This window comes from Schistocerca cancellata, chromosome 8, assembly GCF_023864275.1.
Source record: "Schistocerca cancellata isolate TAMUIC-IGC-003103 chromosome 8, iqSchCanc2.1, whole genome shotgun sequence".
Lineage (NCBI taxonomy): Eukaryota > Metazoa > Arthropoda > Insecta > Orthoptera > Acrididae > Schistocerca > Schistocerca cancellata.
The window spans coordinates 25487263-25512409 of record NC_064633.1 but is presented as its reverse complement, the minus strand read 5'-3'; the positions used below and the strand labels follow the sequence as shown (position 1 = coordinate 25512409).

General features: G+C 38.1%; 1 protein-coding gene across 4 annotated transcripts in view; it reads left to right on the top strand.

Annotated features, from left to right (window-relative positions):
- Nucleotides 1-25147, top strand: part of LOC126094788 (homeodomain-interacting protein kinase 2) — a 200130-nt gene that overhangs the window by 133960 nt on the left and 41023 nt on the right. For all 4 annotated transcript variants that reach the window (XM_049909351.1, XM_049909353.1, XM_049909352.1 and 1 more), the window contains 2 exons: nt 5407-5682; nt 10949-11103. In XM_049909351.1, the coding sequence (XP_049765308.1) occupies nt 5407-5682; nt 10949-11103 (431 nt within the window). The remainder of the gene's footprint in view (nt 1-5406; nt 5683-10948; nt 11104-25147) is intronic.

Sequence of the window (25147 nt, the reverse complement as noted above, 5' to 3'; positions counted from 1 at the left end):
ATTCAGAAGGATGTAGGCTGCAGCAGGTACTGGGAGATGAAGAAGTTTGCACAGGATAGAGTAGCATGGAGAGCTGCATCAAACCAGTCTCAGGACTGAAGACCACGACAACAACAACAACAACAACAACAACAACATCTGGGAAGACTTACTTTGTTAAGCTGAACTTTCTTGTGAGATTCAGGCACAAAAATCAGCACAGAGGTGGGCAATGCAAGAAAAGTGTGCCATATTCACAGCACTGCTTCATTGTGACAAAATCTGAGGAAAGGATCAGAAATAAAAGATGTAAAAAAAGTATCATGAGTCACAGTTATATTTTTTTTCATTTCAAGAAGAAAGTGAAAATGCAAGCAATGTCAAGAAAAATGTCAATTGAGATTGCTCTATCAATAAGTCCAAATGAAATGACGACATCGGGTGAGGTGGCGCAGTGGTTACATACTGAACTCGCATTTGGCAGGACAGCGGTTCAAATCCGCATAAGACCATATTGATTTAGGCTTTCTGTGATTTCCATAAATTGTTTTAGGCAAATGCCAGGATGGTTCCTTTAAAAGGGCATGGCCGACTTCCTTCCCCAGCCTTTGATAATCCAATGGGGCTGACGACCTGGCTGTTTGGTCCCCTCCTTCCAAATCAACCCACCAGCAAACAGTGACATTGTATGAAATCAGTCTGAATTCTAGTGTTAAAATTTGTTGTTTTACAGAACTGTGAACAACTTTCACCTAAGTAGATCTGAGGATTAAAGACAGATTGAACTGTATTCGTCAGAAATTAGTTGGTGGGATTTGGTTGGCAAGAGAACTAGAACTTCTTTTATATATATTTGGGTAACAGGTATTCCAGAGTGTATACATCCTGGGAAATCCGGGAAACCCTGGGAATCTTTTCATCTGGGAGAAACTGGGAAAAACCCAGGGATTTTTAGAAATTCTGGGAATTTTTTGTTGTTTTAGATTTCAGTTAAATTTTTGAAATTTTGTCTGTCTGGTAATAACTAATCCTCTAACAAGGAATATTACTAGACCCCACAACTGCAAACTAATACAGCAGCAATAAAACATAAATGGGGGGGGGGGGGCAGTTCAGTTGCAAAGGAGATGTGCCATTTACAACAACTGTGTGCAACCAAGTGTCTGCCAACAGCAAAATGTGTCAAAGCCCTAGAATGAAGACTGTGTAATACTTTGTACCAACAAACTGCCTCTGATGAGCATGATGTCACAACTGTGTGTATTAGATTCCTTTGGGCAGCTGCCAGTGAGCTCACATGCATGCAAAGTTGAGTTGGGTATTGCTGCCACTTCTGGCTACTTGAAGTGTGGCTGTTAGCTCTATCTATAGTAGCAGTCAGATGCTGACTGGAAAAATTTTTCTGTCCCTCTGAAGCTGCCAGATTCGCACACGCGCGGAGCAGTCAGAGTTGTTTGGGGGGAAGGGGTAGTCTCCACGTGACCCATGTTTACGTTTAGTGATTTTGCTGTTTCCTCTTCATTTACAGCTCCTTGCCAAGTGAAAACAAAAGAGATTTCTGTGGCCAAGAGCTATCAAGTGAATTAAAATTCATTCCCGTAATTACAAAAGGCTAAAATATGTTGTTTGTTTCTGTTGTCTGATTTATTTTATTGCTGTGTTTTCGGCAGTCGAGCATTAATCACCTTGCAGAACGATGAAGTTATTTTTGTTGGTTTTCTAAGGAAATTTGGCTTTTATTAACCTTTTCCACTTAGGCAGTCAATTTTTTCGAAACAAAGTGTTTCGGTCCACAGCATTGGCTAGTGCCAAAGGTTTGCTGAATTTCAAGTGCATGTTTTCATCTTCTGGCATGTATTTATGCCATAATAAAGAACCAAACACGAGATAGTACAGAACTGGTACTCCCAAGAAAGTTTAGATCCCGAAAACCACACTGAAAAGCCTGATGTCAGGTCGGGGCCTATTTCATTGTAAATCAGGACATATGAATGTTCACTTCAAATCGAAGTATGCATTTTAGTATGGTTTATGAAATTCCGATGCTCTTGGTGTATTCTCTGATGTCCTGTTTGTTTTATGACATAATGTAAAATCTCTTAGTGCTTTATACGTATGAACATATGGGTTTCCTATGTCATTGTAGCTGCGCACGCACAGTAACATCTGTTTTCTCGAACTTTCTGGCAACTGCTGAAACATACCTGTTTCTAACAGGTCTCTGGGAAAATACTGTGAAGCGTTACTTTCAAAGTAAATTACCGTTTACGCAACATGAATTATGTATGAAGTAACTGTTCTCGAAAGAAGAGATACTGTTGATGACCGTGCAGTTTTTCCCTGGAATAAATGATGATTAACTGAAACCCTCAGCTGTCGACAGGTGTTGTTGATATACCTTGATGTGTACAGCTGAAAATGTGTGCCTCGACCGGGAATCGAACCTGGGATATCCTGCTTACATGGCAGACGCTCTATCCATCTGAGCGTTTCAGTTTTAGAATTTCTTAAATCACAGAGTGTTTGACTGTCATTTGAAACTTAACACTTTTAGGACCAGCCGCTTGGAAGAATTTCAAGCCCAGAAGCCAAGACATTTATGTCATCTTTTAAATTGTACTAGGTTATTGGTGTAACACATGCAAAAAAAAAAAAAAAAAAAAAAAAATCAGTACTACATGTGAAAGCTTAGCTTCTCTTGTAGCTTATTAATCTTTGAGACCAATATTATATGTGAGAGCTTAGCTTTTCTTGTAGATACACTATGAATATTAATTTAAACCATTAACTTTCCCTATTTGTGATCACGCTTCTTAACAGTGATGTTGTTATTGCTGTCATCAGCTGGTGAGATCACGTGATGTGAGTTATGACTGTCTTACAAAAGGGCATCTCAGTATCGGTTTCAATGCTTCGGAAACTACAGTGCTGTGTTGCTGGAATTCAAATTTATACTTTTGTAATACGAAAATATGCAGTATATCGTAATATAAAAATGTGTAGCGTGTATGTTGCTGCACGTAAAAGAGCTTTCCAGAACTTCCTTTCTTTCTGGGTTTCGTTTTGTAAACTGCCGAGAAGTTCTATGCCAATGTATGAAATGTTAACCATTCAAAGGATTGATAAGTTTTACAGTTCCTAGGGGAAATATACTGTCACTTAACATGGAAAAAGAGTATTTTTGCCCAGGAAAAAGTGTATTTTTTAACCGGGACATCGGGGAAATATGTGGCAATTTTTTTTTCCTTGTCTGCCTATACACCCTCTATTCCTTCTCTACAATTGAGAATGATCATCTAGTTGTTGCAAAACAGATTTTAGAGCATATTGGGCATATTATCATAACATTAGAACACAGCAGTGTAAATCTAATAAACTAACATCAGATGTTAATTCTGAAGTTTGTTCAATTTGAGTAGTTTATTTACTAGTGTGAGAAGTTACAGTTCAAAGGTCTGGAAAGCCAGTAACTGGTGGGAGAGCGGTATGCTGTGACCACATGTTGCGTCCATATGATGTCATGTGGCAGAGGATGAAGTGATGGTCAGTCGGAATCATGTGGTAGTGTGGGTCTGATGATGGAGTTTAGGTTTTTTAGCAAATATTTAGTGTTAGTGGTGGACAAATCATAAAATCTACTTAAAGTTCCGCCTGAGCAAACTAAACTTTCAAGTTCTATTTCAAGAAAATAGGCCAGCAGATTACAGTGTGGGGACTTCAGTGTTGACTGTGAGACATGCTACATTGTCTTTCTTCATATTATGGAAGTGGAGATTAGTGATGATTCATCAGACCACAAAACACAGGTCTTAATGTTGAGAATCGTGTCAGTAACACACTTGCAGAATCAACTTGTGAAGGGCTATCAGTGTCAAGATCTGTACATTACATTCAACTTGAATGATAATTACAGTTGATTCATACAGGATTTCTATTTTTTTCCAGTAATGTGATAATGATTCTGTCCTGTCGAAATGCAAATAATTTAAGGCATAAAGATATAACAATTCACAAACTAGTAGAAGTGCTGAGTTATCGCATAAACAAGATTATAAACTTTCCTTCTGGATGATTTGTTTCTTGGAGCTATAGTTCCTACCATATCCCTTATCCTGCCTCAGGAACGAACTAAGATTTCGAAGGGCTACGATAAAACTGTCACTTTCGTTCTTATACTAGTGAACCTACCAATGCTTGACAATTGTTAAGTAGGCAAGGGAAATGTGTATTAATCTACTTCACCCCCACCCCCTCTCTCTGACCATCCCCTCCTCCCCTACCCCAATCTCTTTAGTCGTCTCCCCCTTTTCCCCTTTCTCTATCCAATTCCTCCTCCTCCCCCCCCCATCTCTCCCCCCCCCCCAAAAAAAAAAAATCACAGTCTCTCTCTCCATCTCCTGCACTCCACTTTCTCTGTCCATCTCCTCCTTCCCCCACACTCTGTCCATTTTCTGCCCCTCCTCCTCTCTATCCATCTCCTGTTTCCCTCTCTCTCTGACCTTGTGCCTTGTTTAATGTTATTGCCAGACAAAACCTAGATTGGGAAATGAAGTTGGCCACAATCACTGGGTAAATCGGTTGAGATTATTAAGATAAGGAGTGCAGGAGACAACTTAACAGCTACTAGATCTGTGAGAGTACTAGCTTCAGTGACTGTATTTCTCATAGTTTTAACCTCTGAACAGGTATGATTACAAAGTTTTGGATGATTCAAGATTGCATAGTAGTATTCTAATCATGAGCTGATAAGGACAACATTCCTCTTAAAGCTGACAGCAGTATAGAAAACAAAACAGCATGCTGCTATTGTTAAAATCATATACAAGGAGAAAGAATATATGTGGAAGGAACAATTTTTCTAGTAGTTTAAATGCCCTGTATCTAAGTTAAAATGGGTGAGAAAGAAAATCAAACCACACATTTTCAGAGCACAGCATCTTCTTTCTCGCAGTTGGTTCTAACAGAGTATACATTGTTGTGTAAAAAAAAGTATGTGGCCTATATCTGAAAGTTAGTAGATCATTGTGTAACAATTTGAAGTACAACAGTCAAGAACTTTTTTTTGTTAACATCATCTCCCCATTATATGAAAAATATATATTTATGTATTACATATATTTAAAAATATATACAGCCAATGTATGTTCAAGTATTTGTTAGAGCATTGTGAAATTTTGAAATGAATTGGTCAAGAATTTTTAGAGATTAGAGATTTTTGCTAATAACATTCATCTCCCTCCACACACACACACACACACACACACACGTGCGTGTGTGTGTGTGTTTGTGTGTATGTGTGTGTCGGCAGAACTACATGTTTATAACCTTGTGAGGGCAAGTTGTTTTCTCCTATGTCTTTTTGAAACATTTTGTTCAATTTCAGCGTATGAAAATGCAAAACTTCTTATTTCGAACTTCATCTTACAGCTCTGGATATTCAAGTGGAGCTTCACAATCCCAAAAGAAGAGATTGCTAGCGAAGGCCCAGTCAGAATGTATGCTTAATGCAGTTGCTACAAAAAAAGAACCTGGACTTACCGAGTATCACCATGGTGATTATGCTCATCATTCATCGTGTAGTAACACTTTGACATCTTGTAAAGATAATGTGGCAGCAACAAGTTCAGCTTCATACCACTATGTGGCAACATCTTCTGCAGGTCATCCCACAACTTCTCAGGACCAGCACATTGTGTACAGTGGGTAAGTGTTTGAGGATGGAATGAAGAATATAGTATTTTAAGAGAATTCCCAGTTTGACATGGCTTTAATTATACTGAAGTATTTTTTCACCTTATTCTTTTCTTTGGCTCTGATGATTGATTATTAGAGGTACTATGTCCAAGTAAGTTATGACGAATGCCTCATCAGTATTATTTCATTTGAAATTTTTCTGTATGTCTGAAGCAGCTGCCTGTGCAGATATGGTGATGCAATAAAATGCTGCATGAATTAATCATTCAATCTGCCATTTCAGATGTACAGATTCACTATGTGTAATTTAAAATTTTCATTGTGTGCAACCATCTCTATTGTAACAGTAACATATTAAAACTTTTAATCATAGGGTTGTTGCACTGTCTCATATATTTCATAGTGTCGAATGCAGGCTGAAGTCCTTCCTCGGAAGCAGAGCTAGCGCTCTCTCTCTCTCTCTCTCTCTCTCTCTCTCTCTCTCTCTCTCTCTCTCCTTTTGTGGGCAGGCGCCTGCACACCCACACACACACACACACACACACACACACACACACACGAGATTGCTTCTCACCTCAATTGCAGCACAGATGGGCCTTATCTCCTGAAAACAGTAGGCACGAGTGTGCAAGTTGTAGTTGTGTGAATATATGAGAGATATACTTCTGAGGAAAGATTTTGCATGAATGCTTAAGTATTTTTAGTATTTTTCTTTATGCTTGTCTGTTGCACAACTCCTGCTCCATGTGGTTGGTAGTAATCATATTGTTGTCATTCCATCCTACACTTCCTAGTACTTGAGTAGGGGCTTTGTTGTTCTGCACTGTGGCACTGTGTGTATGCTGTTATGTCACATTGTGTGTGTGTGTGTGTGTGTGTGTGTGTGTGCGAGCAAGTGAGTGAGTGAGTGGGCGGGGGGGGGGGGGGGGGGGGTAGGGCTATTTAGCAGTGGGTTGTTTGCAAACCATTGCTGAAAAATACTGTGCACCGTTTCATAATGATAATTCTCAGAACTTTTATGATTTATATACAAAGGGTGTTGAAAAAGTTTTGCACAGTCGTCTTAATTTTTTTATTTCTTTGCAGGAGGAGAATGAAATTTTTGTGAACACACTTGGAACATTTAGCTATACATTGAGCCTACTCAATGTAGCCTCCATCATCTGTGACACATCTGGCCCAACGTTCTTTCCATGATGTAAATGCACTTTGGTAAAATTCTGGGGATTGACTTTTACATTATCGCTTTTCACAGGAAATGAGGTCTGTCTCACTGTCAAATGTTTTACCATGCAGGTGGGCCTTCAGGTGACCAAAGAGGTAAAAATTAGACGTAGCCAAGTCCGGACTGTAGGGAGGATGACGAACAATTTTCCAACCCATTTTCCTGATTTTCTCCTGTGTCATAAGGGCTGTATGGGGTTTGGCATTGCCATGATGTAGTCTGATGATGTACCGGTGATACCACACTACCCAATGACAAATGAGTCATTTCAGCAAGCTGTCGTGTCGTGACACATCTGTCATTTTGGATGATCTGATCACTCACTACTTTTGATGGTCTACTACATTGTCAATTGTCCATAGAGAGAAATCACCTTCTTTAAACCTCTGCAACCACCGCTGGATACTGCTGCAATCCACTGTGTGCTCCTCGTAAACAGGGAGCAACTTCCTGTGAATCGATGTGGCAGAGTCATCGCCGATCTTGAAGAGGGACTTCATCGCTGACCATTGTTGCAACGTGACATCTACTGCACAGTTCGTTATGGCTCACCTGTTAATAAAAGAAAATACTTTTATATACCAACTTATAGCTAAATGTTCCAAGTATGTTCACAAAAAATTTCATTCTTCTCCTGCAAAAAATAAAAAAATTAGAGATGACGGTGCAAAACTTCTTGAACACCCTTTGTAATATGAGCTTGTCAATAGATTTGCTTGAAAATTTGCTTCAGCTATTTTCATCTGACTGTTTGTAGTGCTGAGACAGTCATCTTGTGAGATCGCGGTACTTGCTTGCTGCTGTCCCTTAAATAAATTATACACATTCAGAACTTTAGCTCTAGATTGTATATTTAATGCATAACATTTTTTTGTTCTGTTGTCACATAACAAACATAGAGAGAGCCATTGAATACATGCAGTATAATGAAAACCACTATTAAAAGTTCATTGGATACTCCGCAGTATGTGAACACAGAAATGATGGAAAGAGACAATGTTGCCCTGTTGTTAGGACATACTGTGATGGGTAGGAGAGTATTTCTGCTATAAAGAGCAGACAAGCAGTTTTTGGCATCCCAATTAGATGATGAATTGCCATTGTATAGTCCCAGTTGATGGGTAGAGAGAAATTATTGATAAAGTTCAAATAGATTGTAAATCACCCTGTAGAAGGATATGGCAAACAAGTAGATTAAGAATGGAAAAAAAAAACACCATAGTTAACAACGAAATTCAGAAAATGCTGAGGAAGCAAAGGGTGATGCACACTCGGTTCAAAATATATGTGAGTGATGGCAGTCAAAAATTGACAGATATATGTGGTCTGTAAAAAGATCAATGCACAAAGCATACATCTGCTACCTTTGTCATACCCTAGAAAAAGATCTTGCTGAGAACCCAAGAAAATTCTGGTTCTATATAAAATCACTAAGTGAGGCAAAGGCTTCTATGTAGTCATTTGTTGACCAGCCTGGTGTGGCAGTTTTACAAAGAGCACTCTACAGCATTGGCCCCTTACTTAGCTTACAATCATTGCAACGCTCTCTTCAGCAGCTGGTGGATGTCGGTTCTCTGGTTAGCTTTATGTGGGTTCCTGGCCATGTCGGTATCCCTGGGAATGAAGCTGCAGATGCCGCGGCCAAGGCTGCAGTCCTCCAGCCTCGGACAGCTTCTTGTTGTGTCCCTTCGTCCGATTTTAGCAGGGTCATTTGTCGGCGCATCTTACGGCTGTGGCATGCCGATTGGGCTGCACTTACCGACAACAAGCTTCGGGCCTTAAAACCTCTTCCCGTGGCTTGGACGTCCTCCTCACGCCCTTCTCGGCGGGAGGAGGTCGTTTTAGCCCGGTTAAGAATTGGACACTGCCGGTTCAGCCATCGCCATCTGCTGACGGCTGCGCAGGCGCCGTTCTGCCCATGTGGGCACTTGCTGACGGTTAGACACATTTTAATGTCCTGTCCAGATCTTAACACACTGCGCCTCGATCTTAACCTGCCTAATACTTTCGATGCCATTTTAGCGGATGACCCACGAGCAGCTGCTCGTGTTCTTTGTTTTATCAATTTGACAAACCTCGCTAAGGACATTTGATGATGTTGTTTTTTAATCCTATGCCTGTCAGTCTGTCTTTTATCGTGTTTTCCCTTTTAGTTGTTGTTAACTTGTGCCTCGCGGTGCATTCTTAGAGTAGTCAGGGCGCTAATGACCATTGAAGTTGTGCGCCCTAAAACCACAAAAAAAAAAAAAAAAAAAAAAAAAAAAAAAAAAAAAAAAAAAAAAAAAAAAAAATAATACAATCATTGCAAATCTCTCAACTGGTGCAAAGTTCTGAGCGACTGTATAAATCACAGGTGACTCTTGTATATAAGAAGGGTAAAACAATGGACATGCAAAATTACAGACATTTATCCTTAACAACAGTTTACTGCAGAATACTTGTACATATTCTCAGTTCAAATATAATATTTTTTCTTGAAATGGAGAATCTTCTGTCCACGAATCAGCACGATTTTAGAAAGCATTGCTCATGCGAAACCCAGTTTGCCCTCTTCTCACATGATGTCCTTCGAACTATGAATGAAGGTCTAATGCAGATTCCATATTCCTAGATATCTGAAAACCATTTGTCGTGGTGCTCCACAAAGGTACAAGTGTACAGAATAGGTTCCCAGATATATGAGTGCCTCAAAGACTTCTTATGTAAAAGAACCCAGTGTGCTGTCATCAATGGCAAGTGTTCATCAGAGACAAGGAAGACGTGTGCAGAACCACTGTTATTTTGTACCTGCATAAATGATCTGTGGCTGTTTGTTAATGATGTGGTGTATGGGATGACGTCATCACTAAGTGACTGTAGGGGAAAACAAGGTGACTTAGACAAAATATCTAGTTTGGCAGTTAGAGCTAAATGTAGAAAATTGCAATTTAACACAGATAAGCAGGAAAAGCAATCTCGTACTGTTGGAGTACAGCATTAGTATTGTATAACAATGAAAACAATCAGTTTTTGACAATATAATGTAATCTATACAGTTACTAGCATTAGTAGTGTGCTGCTTGACATTGATTAAATAGAATGCGTAATGTTGCAAAGCAATATGAAATGAAATGATTGTGTAACAATTGCAGCAGGGAAGGCCAATGGTTGAGTTCATTTTATTGGGAGAATTTTAGGAATGTGTAGCTCATTTATAGAGAGTGCATGTGTAACACCAATGTGACCCATTCTTGAGTACTGTTTTAGTGTTTGAGATCCACATCCAGTCAGATTAAAGAAAGACATCAAATAAATTCAGTGGTTGACTGGTAGATTTTTTGCTGGTAGGTTTGAACAACATGCAAGTGTTATGGAGATGTTTTGGCAACTCAAATGGAAATCCTTGGTTTGAAGGAGACATTCTTTTCGAGAAACACTATTGAGAAAATTTAGATAATTGGTATTTGAAGCTGAGTGCAGAATAATTCTACTGCTGCCAATGTACAGTTGTCATTCACCCACGTAGGTAAGATAAATTAGTGTTCATATGGAGGCATATAGATAGTCATTTTTCCATCACTCTATGAGTGAAACAGGAAAAGAAATGACCAGTAGTGGCACGGGGTACCCTCTGCTGCATGTTGTATGATGGCTTGCAGAGTATGTTTGTAGATCTAGATGCATGCCGAGGTCACTCAGCTGAGTCATAGTTTCTTGCATTGTATAAATATTAAACAAAAATATCTTCTTTCCAGTTAAGTAAGTTTAAATTACTAATGTGCAGTTGTTGGAATCCTGTCATGCATTGGATCTATATTTTCTGGTTTTTGCATTTAATTTGTATTGCTTTGAATATTAGGGTACCACCACGTAGTGCAGGCAGTGAACAGCAGATAGTCGCATTTAATAGTAGAATCAAACAGTCTTCTATTAAATGTGCTTGTCTGCTGTGCAACTCATCCTCGATGTGGTGGGTAGCAGTCTATTTTAATATTCACATTATAATTTCATCCTGGATTTTCCACTGGTTGGTTATGTACAAATTAGTTTTACTTCATATTTTATTTACAGGGCATGTGTGTGTGTGGGTTGCAGTGGTGACAAGAGAAATTCTTGGGCTCCTTCATCAGCCCACATGAGTAGAGATTTGCTTGGTCCTCCATCAGCTCATAAACGAGAATTAACTGTGCCTGTTTCCAACAGCCGTGATTATGTTCCTCAGCAAGGTAGGTAACATTCATTGTTTAATTTCAGCAATTCAGAATAACAGTTATTATAGGACACATTAAAAGAGTAAGCAAGAAATAGGTTACACTGCTTGTAGTGAAAACTAAGATTCTAACGTTTTATTACAGAATCTGAGTGTTTTCCAAAGTGCACAAATCTCTTGCATCTAGATCTCTTTAAATGTCTATAACCACCCTGAACTTCGTGTTTCCTTATTAATATGATGTTGCAACTAGATACTTGTTTAAATTGTAAAAAGTAGTCACTGCAGGTGAATCCCTCTCATCTTGGGACCAGAGTGACCTGCTTCTCCTTTGTAACCTTCCCCAGTCTATGCCTCACTTCAGTGACACTTCAAGAACATTTATCCGCGCAGTGGCATGTCATTTTGTCCTCCCTGACACATCAGACATCAGACATTAGTTGCCTTCTTTGGGGTTTTACTCATTTTACTAAAGCCATAAACTTAATTATTGCCCTCCGTAGCTAAAATAAGCATTTCAGTGTTGTTCATGCTGTGGAATCAGGCTTGATTACTGGTGACAGCAACAGTTTAAACTGACAGGTCCATCAGTGAAATGGCATCAGATGAAAAAGTTTGCACTATGATGCGAGAATTTTTGTTTATTTCAGTCTAGAATGGATTGACCGGGTCTCTCAGACACTGGCAGATCTTGTTATATCTGCAAGAGTACACTACTCATGAGTAAGTCATTCGTTGTAGCTTTCAGTTAACTTTCTTAGAGAGCATTACAATAGAATCATGTAAGTATGTTTTTGAAAGGACCCAGAATTTGAACATCATGAGTAGGAATATGTAGTACAAAAAATATGAATTTGGTAATGATTTGATTTTTTTTCAACGGTGAAAATGCGTAATTAAGAGTAGTCCATTTGGTGTGTTATGTAATCTCGAAATGCCACGCTTTCTGACATGCTATACCAATAAACTATAATTCAAAACATGCCTGTTTGAGAACACATTGGGGGGATATCACACCCAGAAACTGAAAATTATGCCACAGTCTACAAAAACAAAAATATTTCAAATATAGCGACATTGGCGACATCTAAGCTGCTGGAGTCTACACTTGCCGTATTTACTCGAATCTAAGCCCCACTTTTTATATGGTTTTTGTAATAAAAAAAACCGCTTGCGGCTTAGAATCGAGTGCAAAGTAAGCGGAAGTTCTGAAAAATGTTGGTAGGTGCAGCCACAACTAACTTCTGCCGTCGAATATATGTAGCGCTTCACAGGCATGCTTTGCAGGCACAAAGATAAATACTGATGCCAAAAACTCTGCAACAGTAAATAAATTAAAAAAAAAACAAAAAAAAAGGTGGAAGACGAGAATTTTTCTCCACCCGGAGTTTCGACCACTGCATTTTCATCCATTATCCAAAGAAGTAAATATAAATTCCGTATTGTTCATCTCCGAATGTAGCAGCATTTCAGTGTACTATGAAAATCCAACTGGCAAGACTGTTTGGGATGTTTGTCAATATGGCCAACTCTACGTTCTGAATTTTTTCTACTTGTGAGAAGAGATGGTTGCTAATAGGAACTTCTATGAATTGTGAATCACATGCAGTATTCTCTTCACCATAAGAATAATACGAATATAAACATGTTGCTAGGTATTGTTTCATGTTTGCTGCTATGTCATTTAAATCCTGTCTGCCTAATAGACTACGAAACTAGGGTGAGACAATGGCAAATGCGGAAGAATATACATATCGTCTCATGTTTATATTCGTATTATTCTTATGCCTAATAGTGATACAGTCAGAAATGAAGCACGGCAATTGACTAGATTTTTAAATCTAAGATGACTATAATTTCTTTGCAGAATGTTATGTGCTAAAGAGGCATCTGCAAAGATTTACAAATGGAGAAAAATTTTCGCTAAACTCTTGTTCAGAACATCTTCTATCACACGCAGTCTATTATTTGGTTCTTGTTGATCATTGTCAAAGAATGCAGCAGTGTTAGTAACAACAAATAGCAGTCTCGTGCCATTTTTCGCTAATGAGATGATCTCTCTCTCTCTCTCTCTCTCTTTCTCTCTCTCTCTCTCTCTCTTTCTCTCTCTCTCTCTCTCTCTCTCTCTCTCTCTCTCTCTCTCCTTCTTCTTCTTCTTCTTCTTCTTCTTCTTCTTTTTTTTAATTGTAAGTGGCGATAGCGTGTACAAAAGCAAGCCATGCCGCGAGTGGTGACAGGGCCGTAAACACTCATTATCAGAATGCGACAAACAGTGCATGACACAGTACAGTAATGCATTTTCAGCTTAGAGTGACGCAAACACCTATAACAAAGAGAACGGCACTTATCAGATCAAAGAAAAATAAGCAATCAATACAAACCAGACGAAGCACGTGAAAAAGGAAGGGTACCCGTATAAATACGAACGGAGCGCCTGATGCATAGCAATGGCTACCTGGTAAAGCTTACTGCTAAGCTTACTACTCGAACCAAACTACTGTAGCTGTATCGTCATTCACTCGACCTAAATTGTGTCTCATATTACAATGGACCAACTATGTTTCGATTTGGAGGTGCGACCTAAAACTTTTCTCTCCCCTTGAATTTCGAGTCTCAGATTTCAGATGCGGCTTAGATTCGGGAAATTTTTTTTCCTTGATTTCGAGTCTTATTTTTCAGGGGCGGCTTAGATTCGAGTAAATACGGTAAGCCAACAGCCAGTTGGAATGCAGGTACGTTATGTGACATGAGCCTCCAAAATGTGAACCCACATTTTAGGAATGTATCTGAAAGATTCAGGTATCAGCATTTAACTTCAATTTGAGTTGACTTTTTATCCAGTTGCGTATACTGTTTATGTTCAATTTCACTTTTTCTAACAATATCAATATTATTATGTAACACATAAAACATAACATTATGTACACATAAAGTATCTGGTTAATAGAGAGACACCACAGCCTAAAACAATTTAAGTAAATAAAAACAAAATCAATAAATACAAACCTGGCATGTGACGATTTTATTTGATTGGCGACTCCATGGAGTGCTGTGTGCACAACGACCATATATGTTAAATTAAAAGGAAGGTCAGCGTTGGCCGTAATATTGATGATTTATTGATTGAAAATTGATTTTGCTATCACATAGTGATCATCTTCAGTGCTGGAAATTAAAAATATCACATAGCTGTTGTTGTTGTTGTTCATTCGCTGATCGCTAAGTGATATTTTTAACTTCCAGCGCTGAAGATGATCACTATGTGATTGAAAATCAATTTTGCTATCAATAAACCATGAATATTACGGTCAACACTGACCTTCCTTTAAATTAACAATTTTATTTATTCACAAAGAGGGGCAGTGTTTACACAGATGTGCTTAATACAAGGTTTATATGTTGTGAGAAAAACCCGGGAATTTTTTAATCTGGGAGAAACCCGGGAAAAGTCTGAGAATTCCTGAAATTTTTCATTGTTTTAGTTTTTGGTAAAATTTTTGTAATTATGGCTGGGAGAACTGATAACCTAACAAAGAATTTTACTTTAATCCGCTACTGCAGAAAAATAGTGTAGCAATAAAACATAAAGTAGAAAATAACACCAAAATAAAAACTTCTGTTGCGAAGAAAATGCACCATTTACAAACAACAACAAAACTCAGTGCACACAAAAGCGTCTGTCGACAGCAAAATGTGTCAAAGACTAGGCAATACTTCGTAATAACAAACTGATTTCAACACGTCTTTCTTGTGGGTCTCGTTTCGATGAGCGTGTTTACATTTGTAAGAGGTTGCAGGAAAATATCGTGAATATTGATTTGTGAAGCATTACTTTCAAAGTAAAGAGTGTGTTGCAATTTTGATTTCACTGCTTAGGAAGCTACTGTGCTGTAATTGGTGGAATTTGTGTTGGAACTTTAGTAATACAAAAATATACAATGTAAATGTTGCTACCCGTCAAAGATCTGTCTAAAGCGCATTTTTTTTACTGGGCTGCATTTCCTAAAATGCCGAGAAGTTCCATTCCAGTGTATAAATCCTTCACTATTCAAAGGATTAACAAGTTTTATAACTCTGAGGGAAAGTGTATTTCAACTTAAGACAGAAAAGAGCATATTAAAACTGAGAAAAACTGTATTTTTAACTGAGAAATCCAAGAAAAATACAAGAATTATTTTTTCCCTGTATGTGTACACACCCTTTAATGGACTGGAGCATCGTTCATTTTGCTTATTCCCATTAGTGAATCACTACTGGCAATATAGATTTTAATTCTTAAAATTCTTAGTATACTATACATATTAACCTAACTGAACTAATTACACAACACTGCACACATCTACATCGATATTCTGTAATCCACGTTATGGCACATGGCAGAGGGTACCGTGTACCACTACTAGTCATTTCCTTTCCTGTTCCACATGCAAACAGAACGAGGGAAAAACGATTGCCCTTATACCTCCATATGTGCCCAGATTTCTCGTATCTTACTGTCATGCAATGTATATTGGAGGCAACAGAATCATTCTGCAGTCAGCTTCAAATGCCAGTTCTCTAAATTTTCTCAACGGTGTTCCTTGGGAAGAACATCACCTTCCCTCCAGAAATCCCCATTTGAGTTCCCGATGCATCTCTATAACACGTGCGTGTTGTTCAAACCTACCGGCAACAAATCTAGCAGCCTGGCTCTGAATTGCTTTGATGTCTTCTTTTATTCTGACCAGGTACAGATCCCAAAGACTCAAGCAGAACTCAAGAATAGGTTACACTAGTGTCCTATATGCAGTCTCCTACCACACTTTCCTAAAATTCTCCCAATAAACTGAACTTGACCATTCGCCTTTCCTAACACATTCCTCAGATGCTTCGTCAATTTCATATCGCTTTGCAGTGTTTGGCCCAGATATTTACACGACATGACTGTGTCAAGCAGGAAACTACTGATGCTGTATCTGAACATTGTGCGCTTGTTTTCCCTATTCATCTGCATTAACTTCCATTTTTCTATGTTTAAAGCTAGCTGCCATTCATCACACCAACTAGAAATTTTGTCCAAGTCATTTTGTATCCTCCTACAGTCACTCAACTTCGACACAGTAACGTATGCCATAACATCATCTGTGTAGTCTTATCTTCACAGGTGTTTGAAGAATGTGTCAATGGTTACTTGTTTCTTCTCTCCTAATATTAATATTGTGTTGTCCATTTTTCAGAGAGGACAGCTTGAGCTCTTGAGCAGTTTCACTCGTAACTGGTTTTTTTTTTTTTTTTTTTTTTTTTTTTTTTTTTTTTTTTTTTTTTTTTTAAAAAGGAGAAAAGTTGAAGTGCTCGACAGAACATATATCCAGCCAGGAAACACACGAAATTTTCAGAAATATTCAGCTTGCTCCTAGGTTCCTGCCTAACCACACAACCAGAAAAAAATTAAGTGTTGCCGCACATCAAAGATCTTCCTAAAACTCACCCCCCCCCCCCCTCCCCCTACACACACACACACACACACACACACACACACGTATGTACGTACATATGTTTCATTTCCTAAAGTGTGGGAAGTTGTATGCCAGTGTATAAAACCTTCACCGTTTGAACAATCAAAACGTTTTACAGGTCCACTGGAAAGTATATTGTCATTTAATTTGGAATAAAGTACTTTCATTGGTAATTATTGTACTTTCAGCCATGAAAAACTGTGCTTTTGCCCAGGAAAAAGTGTCCTAATAACCAGGCTAGCAGGAAAAATTTCGATTAATATGTTCTCTTATTTGATGAAAGTATGACTACTGTTTCTCAAAAAACCCAGATGGATTTATATGTACGATTTTGGGATGATGATAAATCATGAACAAGAACATGTTGCTTAGATTCCGTTATTCTGAAATGTACAAGGGCAAATGATTTGCTCAAAGATGTTGGGGGGGGATGTGGTTGTCAATGGATGGACTAAATGTGAATTTAAAACTTTTGAATGACTTTAACAAGGAACCAAAAGGATACTTTAGTTGTCTTCAAGTGCTAAAAATTGGTAACTGCAGTTTTCATGTATTACATGGCACTGTCAAAACAGGCATATCCAAACCTAATTGGGGAATTTAATCATTTTTAAAAGTGCTTTATTATTTATTTCATGATTCACCTGCATGATGGTCACTATACACTGAGATAACTCGATCTTCATCTTTTACTAAGTCATTTTGTGGAACAAGATGAGTCGAAATTGCCAGAGCAGCTGAAAAAGCTCTAGAAATTCTTGACCATATTTGAACATAACGTTACTGAGATAAATTGAAAACTATTCCTCAGTCATTAAGTTTGAGTTGTTTCTAAAGCTGCCAGTGACAAATTGCTAGCTCCTAAACCTATATTCTTCAACCCAACAGCACACTTATTAGAACCATTTTTACTCGATTTTCAGAGTAATATCTTGATGGCTTTATTTCTGTATGATGTAATACATAATATTATGGACATTTTGTTGCAACAATTTGTGAAGCTAGATGTCTTAAAAAGCAAAAACACCTGGAATGAAAGTCGGCTTAAAGGATGTAAAGAATCTCATTACGTTTACACACTTCAATCTGGTTTTTGCTACAAGAAGTGTGCAGAAAAAAATTAGAACTGTATCTCAAGAGGAAATATTGTTGCTAAAGGAAAATATGCAAACATGCGTTATTGCCGCAGTAGAGAAGTTACAAGAAAGATCATCGCTCAGAAACGACTTAACCACATGTGATTTCCTCCTTGAATCCAGAAATAACATTAAATCTGGGAAGTAGCTTAAAGAAGATTGACAATGTGTCCCGAAATTTTGGTATCAAATGGAGGAATGTAGGATTCAAAGGCAGACCATGTCAAAGTTGAATTTTTTGAGATCTGCAGAGAAAAAAGAATTGAAGATGAGATGAAATGTTACAAGAGAAGTGAAAATCATCTTGATGAAATCTGGATTAATGTAATCAAATTCTCTTCAAAGCCCTTCAAAGCATGTCCAAAATTCCAGGATTTTGTGCAAATTAATTTAATAATCTTATATGGAATTGCTTCTGGTGGCCGAGGCTTTTCTGTAAACTCTGAAATAATAGTTTAAAATAAAACAGGAAAAAGACATTATTACTCAAAGATAAATATATGGTGCAGTGCAGGATGCAAACAGAAGTGTCTATTTCAACATCACAAAAGTCTTATAAACTGTTTTCACAATGCACATTTTTTGTACAAAGACTATATGAAACATAAGGTGAAGGAAGGCGAAAGAGAAAGGGAAGAATGATTATTGAACAATTGAAAACAAGCTGAAATCAAAGAATTAGAAACAGAAAGAGCACATACTCTTATGTTGCGTGAAGCTTCACAGATTCTGGCAGAGATAGAAAATTTAAAGAAATGGTTTTCTCATTTTTATGATAAATTTCTGCAGTTCGTTCTCTTCAATCGGCAAGTTACAGTGTATATATATTAGTGAAAGGAGAATTTGTAATTTATTATTTTGTAATTTTATGGCCTGTAAATCAGTATATAGTATTTAAACAATGGGAAATCCAGGATGGAATGGAACTATATGGTGGGTGACTGGGAAGATAAGGCATGGGAGATTTCTTTTCATGCAGGGTTGGGAGGGTAATTATGATCTGTAAAGGCCTCAGTTATACCCTCGGTATATTTTGAGAGGGACCGCTCATAACTGCAGATGCGACTGCCACAGGTGGCTAGGCTCTGTGGAAGCACCACCAAGCGACTTCTTGGTATGCGATTGGTGGTAGCTGCCCGATGAGTAGGATCAAGTAAGTGAAGCAGACGGGAGAGAGGGTGTTGAGGTTCTGGAGGAATGTGGATGGGGTGTCTTCACCCTGAATCCAGATCACTAAGTCATCAGTGAATCTGAACCGGGAAAGAGGTTTAGGATTCTGGGTGTTTAGCAAGGATTCCTCTAGGTGGCCCACGAATAGGTTGGCATAGGATGGTGTCGTGCTGATACCCATAGCTTTACCCCAGATTTGTTTGTAGGTAATTGTGGGTGAGGATGTAGTTGGTCATGGTGACTAGGAAGCAGGTTGTTGGTTTGGAATAAGTCTGGCATCGGAAAAGGTGTTCAAGAGCGGTAAGGCCATGGGTGTTAGGGATGTTAGTGTAAATGGAGGTTGCATCAATAGTGACAAGCAGGGCACTGGGTAGTAAAGGAACGTAAACTGTGGAGAGTCGTTGGATAGAATGGATGGTATGTTTTACAGAGGAGGGCAGGTTGCGGGTAATAGGCTGAAGGTGTTGGTCTAGGAGAGCAGAGATTCTCTCAGTGGGTGCACAGTAACTAGCCACAATGGGATGTCATGGGTGGTTGTCTTTATGGACTTTTGGAAGCATGTTCTAGTTCAGGGAGTGGTATGGTTGAGAAGAGAGATGGACTCCGGGGAGAGGTTCTGGGATGGGCCTAAGGATTTGAGCAGAGACTGGAGATCTTGCTGGATTTCTGAAATGGGGCCACTGTGTTAGGGTTTGTAGGTGGATGTATCTGACAGCTGGCAGAGTCCTTTTTCTGGGTAATCCTTGTGGTTCAAAACAACAATGGTGGAGCCTTTGTCAGCAGGTAGGATTATAAGGTTGGCAAACATTTGAGGTTAAGAAATTAAGCAGGTTAGCAGGGGATGATTTAGGGACATTTGGGGTGGATCACAGTTGGATGGAGGAGTGAACTGAGTCAGGCAGGGTTTGGCATTGTTCTTTGGTTGACTCTGATTGGTAAGGATGGTGACAATAAAGTGTTTCTGCTGTAGGGAGTGGGAGAAGGAGCTAATATCTTTAACAAGTCCTGCATGATTGAATTTGGGAGTGTGGCAAAACATGAGAACTTTGGAAAGGACTCCGTCTACCCTCCAGACTGTACTAGCTGCCCCAACCTTTCACCACTGCATGCTCCCCAGCAGCGCTTTACTCACCCCTACCCTGCTATGCCTCCCTCTTCCCGCTCCAGCCTCCTCCTTACCCCCACCAAGTTGCCTCTCCCCTCATGTGCTGCTGCTCGTACTGTGGCTTCAACTGCCAGAGACTGTGGTCATGTTTGTATAAGTTGCATGTGTGTGTGTGTGTGTGTGTGTGTGTGTGTGTGTAGAGGCATGACAAAAAAGACTGTCACAAATAAAGCTTTCAGCCATTAAGGCCTTTGTCAAAATTAGAGGACTCTCTCTCTCTCTCTCTCTCTCTCTCTCTCTCTCTCTCTCTCTCTTATGCAAACACAACTCACACATCTGCAGTCTTAGGCAACTGAGTGTGGTGTGTCTGTAATTTGTACTGCTAAAGTAATAATTTGTAAATAATTATGCATATTCTAATAGTTATCAGTATAAAGCTTTGAAAAAGGGATGTTTTAGTCTCAAATTTAATAAAAAATCAACATGGAGAAATATTTGCCTTGAGAAACTTGGAAAAAACCTGTATAAAAAACCTTAAATTTGAAAATTTCTCATTGCTGGACAGCCTCTTTATTGAGCTCATCTTGCCTTTAGCTTGCAGTGACCATGCAGGATGTTAGTTCAAGAAAATATCCTCCAAGTGCAGTTGCGTGAGAACAAAAGTGGGAGCTCTAGTTGAAAGATTAGATTAGACCAATTATTCTTTCTATAGACCCACAAAAGACGGGATCCTCCTGGGTTTGGAACATGTCAGATAAACACATTAGAAAAATGTAATTAGAAAAACTTCAGTTTCATTAATTTTAATGATCAGTAAATAAACAGTAAAATTATGTACATGAATTAAAATTAAACTTCTAATATTTACAGTTTTAATACTTACATCTGCTTTCATTTAAGGGGACCACACCGTGGTTCAGGTCGAAAAAAGTCGATTTTTGGTTTTCATTATATTTCGATAGATTTAAGGTTTTATTTAAGTACTCTGAAAAGGATTTTGCTGAAAAATTTTTCTTCAAGTGTTTAAAGAGCATTTTCCTACCACGTTTGTTTATATGCCACGCCCACTTTTCTGTCACCCACTTGTCTGCATATATTTTAGATCTTTATATCCCCTACATTGCACGTTCTTGTCTGCATATATTTTAGATCTTTATATCCCCTACATTGCACATTAGGTCTTTTTTTGGTTCAAGTGTGATTGTGAGTAGTTGTTATACTTACATTTGCAGTGCTTGTTTATGTGTGTGTTGTGTTTATTGAAGATGACAAAATGTAAAGGCATTTTCAAGAAACGACAGTTTAGAGGAAACAAGTTTATAAAGCTTTCTGTACAATAGATTATGTCGTCTGGCAATGATGTTTCTAATTGTAATTCTTCAACAAGTGTACCATCAAAGAAGCTCTCACCATTTCAAGAGATTTACAATTAATTTACTGTAAGTGACAAGAGGTGCAGTAATGTTATTATAAATTTGACAATATTATCAGATGTAATATCTAAATTTGTACGATGTAGACAGTGTGGTGAGTCTCAGAGTGTGAAAATTTGTGAGAGTGCCAGTGGGAGAAAAAGCCTAGCAATTGCTTTGGAGTGGGAGAAAAGGCCTAGCAATTGCTTTGGATTTAATTTGCATTAAATGCTCAGCTGTGATTTCATTTAGGAGTTCTTCAAAATGAGATACAAATAGCTCTTAAGAAATCAATATTGGATTAGTTTATGCCTTACGATACATTGGCGAGGGCATGGCTACAGGGAGAACATTTTGTTCAGTGATGAACTTACATCAACCAGCAAATAAATCTGAAAAAGTGACTGCAATATTAGAGAAAGCGGTATGTGAGGTCAGTGAGGAAAGCATGAAACTGGCTACTAGCAAAGCAGTGGAAGAAAATGATGGATGTTCGGATATTGCAGTTGCACTTGATGGAAGTTGGCGGAAAAGAGGACATACTTCTGTGAATGGAGTAGTGACTGCCGTGAATGTAGACACCAGGAAAGTCTTAGATGTGGAGATAATGTCTAAATATTGCAAATGTTGTAAAGTCAATGAACATAAAGAACACAGCTGTGTGGCTAATTGTAGAGGAACAAGTGGGTATGGAAGTTCGTGGAGTACAACAAATATTTCATCGCTCCGTAGAAACAAAGAGGTATATGGTACACCAAATATTTGGGCGATGGTGACATTAAGGTATACGACAATGTGGTGAACTCTAAGACTTATGAAGATGCCATTATTAGCAAAATAGAATGTTTAGGCTATGTTCAAAAATATTTGGGAACAAGGCTGAGAAAACTTAGCTGTTGATATGAGAGGAAAAAAAATTTGAAGATGGAAAATTGTTGACCAGGCAAGGTCAGTTAACTAAAACTGAAATAGAAAACTTGCAGGTATACTATGGGCAGGCAATTAGGAGAAATAAAGAAAATCGGGAGGCAATGAAGAGAGACGTTTGGACCATATTCTTCAGTAAGTCCTCTACTGATGATAAGCCATGTCATGGATTGGGTCCATCAGGAACATAAAGAACACAACTGTGTGGCTGATGGAGTGTGTCCATCAGGAGAAAATTTGTGGTGCAAATACAATAGGGCTCAGGCAACAGGAGAATCTTATTCTCACCAGCATTCTCTTCCTGCTGCTGTTATTACAGCAATTAAACTTATTTTCAGAAACTTGGCTCATCCTGACCTTCCAAGTAAATTTGTGCATGGGCAGACACAAAACCCAAATGAATGTTTCATTAGCATAATTTGGAACCGCCTTCCTAAAGCTGTATTTAAAGGCATGCGTACAATGAAACTAGGAGTTCATGATGCTGTTATTACATTCAATTGTGGTAATATTGGAAAGTGTAGGGCACTGAAAAAGCTGGGAATTAATCCTGGTGAAAATATGATCGCTGGGCTGCAACATTGCGATGAAATGAGGATAGCCGATGCAGACAGGTCTGCATCAAATATGGCCAAGAAAGCAAGACAAACATCCAGGAAGATGAAAGAGAAGCTGGAAGTAACAAATTTCAAAAGTTTTTTCTTTGAAGTCAATTTCCCACAAATTAAAATTTTCAGTACATATGCCGCATTATATCAAAAACTATCAGAGACTCTGCATCACATAAAAAGCCACCTCTGGTACTACATTCATTAATATTCCCCCAATAGGAAGTTTACAAAAAATATTTTCTGCAGAAAAAACTTAATATTTTATGTTAATAAATTTAAAAAAGTATTTCTTAAAAACTATCAAATGGATAAAGTAGATTTTAGTACAGTTGACTCTATTAGCATCATGCAGCATCCAATAAAAATATTAAGGTCCTGCATCAAATAGTTTTTTCAGAAATGGGCCAAATACTTGCCTAAATTAACATGGCTTAGATAGGCAGGGTGTGGTCCCCTTAAATCCATCATTCACACAGTAGCTAGTTACTTGGCTACTACAACCAAGTATTGTCAAAAATTAAAGTAAATTATTCATTTCAATGATCCTCAGTTAAGAACAGACAAGAGGAGATGTAGACACATAAGCTGATTTACCCAAATCTTTACTACCAATTTTAAACATATGATAGGTACGATAGGCAATTACATCTCTATCATTAAAACTTTCAAGACCAGGTACACTAGGAACTCCGCTACCACCTCTTACTATGGCAACGTGAGAAAGTGTCGTTTATATCCAAGCTAAAATTAAGAGAACATCAAAGAAATACACAAGGTCCATCGACGAGAGTGTGGGCTGCAACACTCTTCACTGGAATGCAATTTTTCATGTCTCCTGATGTTGTTGTAAGTTCAATGTTTTCTATGGTTTTGTAGACTGTTGTGCGGGAACGATGATACCTCCTGTAGGGCATGTTGGCGGCATTCAATGCAGTTGCCTGTGCAGCAGCAAGACACAGAATGAGCGTAGCACAAGAGCGCGCTTGCTTATATACTGTGCGAGGGCATTGACCTTAGATAAGGACTTAGAGTAGCGGAGTTCCTATTGCACCCGGTCTTGAAAGTTTTAATGATAGAGATGTAATTGTCTATCGTACCTATCATATATTTGAAATTGGTAGTAAAGATTTTGGTAAATCAGCTTATGACTCAACATCTCCTCTTGTCTTGTATACTCGTAGTAAAAGAAAAATTAATCAAAATGAGTCTGTATTTATTTGGCTTAAAGGTAAAGGTGTATGTGAATATGTAAAATTTGTAGCTGATTGTACTTCATATTTCCATAAACTTCCACTATTTACAGACTTAAGACTTACATCTGCTTTCCATACATCCATCATTCACACAGTAGGTAGTTACATGGCTGTAACAACCAAGTATTGTCAAAAATTAAAGTATAATAAATTTTCATTAAAATGGTCTACTGCATTTGTTGAGAAATTCATGGTGGAATAGAATGAGTTGGCCACCAAAAATTCTTTTAAATTATGTTTAAATTGCGCCTTGTCTGAAACTAAACACTTAATGGTTGATGGTAACTTATTGAAAATATGCGTTGCTGAATACTGGACTCCTTTCTGGGCAAGAGTAAGTGATTTTAAATCTTCATGTATAGTGTTCTTATTCCTAGTATTGATGCTGTCTACTAAGCAGTTAGTTGGAAAAAGATGTATTATTTACAACAAACTTCATTGAGGAATAAATATACTGAGAAGCTGTGGTTAATATGCCCAATTCTTTGAATAGGTTTCGACATGATGTTCTTGGATTTGCACTACACATTACTCTTATTATACACTTCTCTTCTCTAAACATTTTTTCTCGGTTTGTGGAGTTACCCCAAAATATGATACCATATGACATAATGGAGTGAAAATAAGCAAAATATGCCAGTTTTTTTCTATTTATATCTCCTATGTCTGACACCATTTGCATTGCAAACATGGACTTGTTTAGGTGCTTTAGCAGTTCGTTAGTATGTCGCTCCCAACATGAATTTATTATCATGTTGTAATCCCAAAAATTTTACACTCTCAACTTCTCCTATTTCCATGTCGTCATATTTTATACACGCACTAGAAGGAAATTTCTTGGAAGTTCTGAACTACATATAATGAGTCCTTTCAAACTGTGCCTGAAGGGCAGCAATTTTCCCTGTGTATCTTCTACAACAAAGGGTAAGGTAATAAAGTTAATGAAGTCCA